Consider the following 3591-nt stretch of genomic DNA (forward strand, 5'->3'; position numbering starts at 1 on the left):
GCACTCACTCCGTGAGCTCTCCAGCCGGTGACTCCCAGGACCGGTCTCTGAGTGAGCCAGCCCATGCAGATAGATGCCACAGGGTGAAGATGGGCTGCCTGTGCCTTCAGAGGAGAAGGGGACCTGGAGAACACGGCTCTGTGTTTGTATGACCATCACAACGTGGGAACATGTGAGGAGACCACAAGTGTCTCGTTGCGTGTTTGCAGTCTGCATCTCGGCGTGGGCCATGCAGGTCAGTGCTGGTTATTCCACATTGCCTGTGCAGAGAGCCAGATGTGAGCTCCTCTACGGCTGGCGCGCTGAACATCACTGTCTGCTCCAGCTCTCCAGTGAGCAAACGGGCCAGTGTTTTATTAAACTGAATGTTCATGTACATCCTGGACCTCCTCTTCAGATCCTGCATGCAAAGAAAAGCAAAAAGAAAAGTGTCAGCTACAACTCGCTGAATGCTTCTGGACTCTGCAGCTGCTGGGGCCTTGACCCTGCAATACAGAGAGCAGATGCTGCAGTGAAAGTCACTAAGTTTCTCCCAGTATTTTGGAGGAACTTTTCTGGCCACCTGTCCAATCAGTTTGTTCCTGTAAGTTAAAGCACGATATGTAGGAAGTTAAAGCACAAAAACGTAAAGATGAGACCTCAAGCTACCCTTTAAATACTCCAGAAGACAGAGGCTAAGGGCATGGTTCACATCATTGCTACATGTTTGCTTTTGAGGCTTTTCTGATGTTTGCTCTTTGTGGAAAATCTGCACAGCCTTTTAAAAATTATTAGCAACAGAAAATCACACCCATTCATATTCACACAGTGCCACGGCAGCGCCTTCCAGGAACGGGACAAGGACAGAAACTCCAGACAACAAAAGCAGACGTGCATGCAAGAAAGGGCCGGTACATGCATCTCACTGCGTTCAAGAGGTTGCACAAATTGCTTCTGAGTCCCAGACAAGCCAAACCCAGGAGCGGTGGTTGGCCACAAATGCCGATTCCTCATGCGCAGCCAGCCAGGACTGCAGCTTGTGCTCTTCCCCAGCCCATTCTGCCTGCTGAATTATTCACAAGCGAGGGCCGAGTAGTTTACTTTGAAACATCTGGTGTATGGGCTGCCTAGAAACTGGGCACCCTGAGTTACTTCTTTGGATAATCCCTTTTGCTCCAAGTGACCGTGTGTTTACACACACACCACGGTCCCTTTCCCAGATGTCTCTTAGCATAGCCTGGTAAAGGCATACATGCATTAACTTTCACATTTCACTTTTCCTGCATGTTCCTGACATCAAAAGGAAACAAATGCCTGTTCAGATATTCACAGAGCGCAATTTAAAACAACTTTTCAAAACAGTCACAGCAAATACTTGTTTGCTATGAATCACCAGCTGTAGGAACAGGACCTCTGAAAAGTGAATATATAGGAAGAAACACAAATGAGATTCTGCTCTGAAAACGTAGCTGATCAATGTGGGAAAATTAATGCCTAGACACAGTGTTCTACAAATGTGTATGTGTGCAAAGTGCCAGAAGACAGAGTGTGAGCCTAGCTGGCATTTGTGACAGGCATCACCATACACTGAATAAGCCATTGCACGCTGCTCCTCATGTCCCCAGCTCACGAGCGACACAGAAGAGACTGCACAGCTTTGACCACTGTGCGCCTGAGCCTGGAGTCTCAAATAGCATTATTAAAGTATTTTCTGAAAACTGTGACTGTCCCCTGTTACACAAATCGAAATGCAGGGCCAAAAAAGGTCTTGAACTGAAAGGCAGAGCCTCGGCTGCTGAACTGGCTGTTGAGACCTGCAGGGCAATGGCCTGAAGGAGCAAACCTCAGTGATACAACAGAAATCTTGTTGTTTGGGTACTGGGTTTGAACGGTGGTCTTTTTCTGCCCTCTAATCCCTTTCTCTCTTTCTAGTAAAGATCAAAGCTGTGACATGAAAGGGAATGGCTAAGAGGATGAGCAGGAGAGGGGGAGGAAGGCGACAGCGTGCTGCAGGAGGGGAGATTTCCCAGGGAGCGAAATCAAGAGATTTCACCAGCCTGTGCTGGGAGTAATCTGGGGTGCTGGGATGATATCCATGCATGCTGTGGTGGTTTAGGAAGCCATCTAGCTGTAATTCTCTGCTAGGTGTTTGACTTTTAAAAGGATCAAGTCAGCATTGCTTGAGGACTGGTTCTTCAGTGAAACGGCTCCCAGGTATAGTCTCCCAGGCAAGAGAGGCAGGGATGAATCTTTATGCAAACACCACAAAAAAAGCTGGTTGGGGTGCTCAAGGAAGCGGAATAAACTCCAGGATCATGCAAGCATCTTTGGGATCATCTCCGGTGCCCAGGCAGCGCTGCGGGCAGCGTTATTCCCTGCAATGCCAGTGCATGGCACTGCCCGCACAAGCGGAGTTTCTCCAGGGGCTGACCAAGACTCAGCCTCACCTTGGGGCTGGGGAAGGTAAGCTGGAGGGTGCTGCATCCCTCAGGAGCACCGCCAGCTTCTGGAAACCCTGGTTTAGGGACTTCCTGAGCCAGAGATTGCATTTGCATCTCTGCATTTTGTAGCTCTTGATCTAGGCCCTCAAACCCTTCTGGCACCTACATCCCCTGGGCCACGAGCACCAGTTTCACCACGCACCGTGTGTTACCTTATTGGGTGCTCTAAAGCTTCTGGTTCCCCTTTGATGCCACCACTTGTTTTGTTATAAGCACCACTGAGTCTCTCTTATCTGCTTGCTCCCCTTCTCTCCTGATTTCGTACCCTCTCTTTCATACTCTCTGCTAATCATCTTTTTTTTCCCACATGAACATCTGTATATTCTTCCTGTTTTCTCAGAAAATCCTCATTGTTGTGATTGTACTCGATACCCTCCTGCACTTCTCCCAGGTCTGCTATATCCCTTTCAGAGCAGCAGTGATCAGCGGCAGACGCTGGCCGGGAAAGCACCGCAGGCTTACGCAGATGCATGAGGGCACTTTCCGCTCATCCCCTATTTGTTCTCAGCTAGCTCCTAATAATAATAATAATGTGATTTTTTACTTAGAAGCCGTGCTAGTGTGTCGCATTTTGTGTTACTTACATGGGATTTCATCTGCCCCTCTATTGCCCAGTAACTCGGCAACAGGAGATCTTTCTGAAATGCTTTGTAACCAGTTTTAAAGCTGACAATCCTGAAGGATTTTGGTTTTTTTATAAACTTTGCTATCTCCTCACCTTCCCCAGGGTGTTTATGAGCTTGCTGAAAGTTGGAGAACTCCACTTTCCTCCTCCTCCAAGTAACTTTCCTCCACTAAGACTGATCTGCACTTTGTCTAGTATTTTTTAGCCAGTTATTTACCCTCCCTTTTATCCTTTGAGAGCTTCATTCCTCTAAAAGATCTGCGAGACGTTCTCTCTCTCTACAAAAGCTGTGTTGCTTCCTCCCCTGGTTTTCCCATTAAGCCATGCGCCTACAAATTAGACCCTGCATTTGAATTTATAACAATTTGCTCGGCAGGAAAGGCAGGCTCATCGTTCTGTGGCCTCAGCTACTTCAAGCAGATCTTGCCCTCAGCGCTCCCTTCTGGCCCAGGGCATGGGTAGCAAAGTGCAGTCCATGTTCATGGT

The 3591-nt window shown here is 48.1% G+C and overlaps 1 protein-coding gene across 1 annotated transcript in view; it reads right to left on the reverse strand.

Moving 5' to 3' along the window:
• Positions 1-356: 356 nt before the first annotated feature.
• Positions 357-3591, reverse strand: part of RNF43 (ring finger protein 43) — a gene marked incomplete at its 5' end in the record, with an annotated part of 16173 nt that continues 12938 nt past the window's right edge. Inside the window, one exon of the mRNA XM_010182565.1 lies at positions 357-400. Within this exon, the coding sequence (XP_010180867.1) occupies positions 357-400 (44 nt within the window). The remainder of the gene's footprint in view (positions 401-3591) is intronic.

The sequence above is a fragment of the Mesitornis unicolor genome, unplaced genomic scaffold (genome assembly GCF_000695765.1).
Source record: "Mesitornis unicolor isolate BGI_N332 unplaced genomic scaffold, ASM69576v1 scaffold41164, whole genome shotgun sequence".
NCBI lineage: Eukaryota > Metazoa > Chordata > Aves > Mesitornithiformes > Mesitornithidae > Mesitornis > Mesitornis unicolor.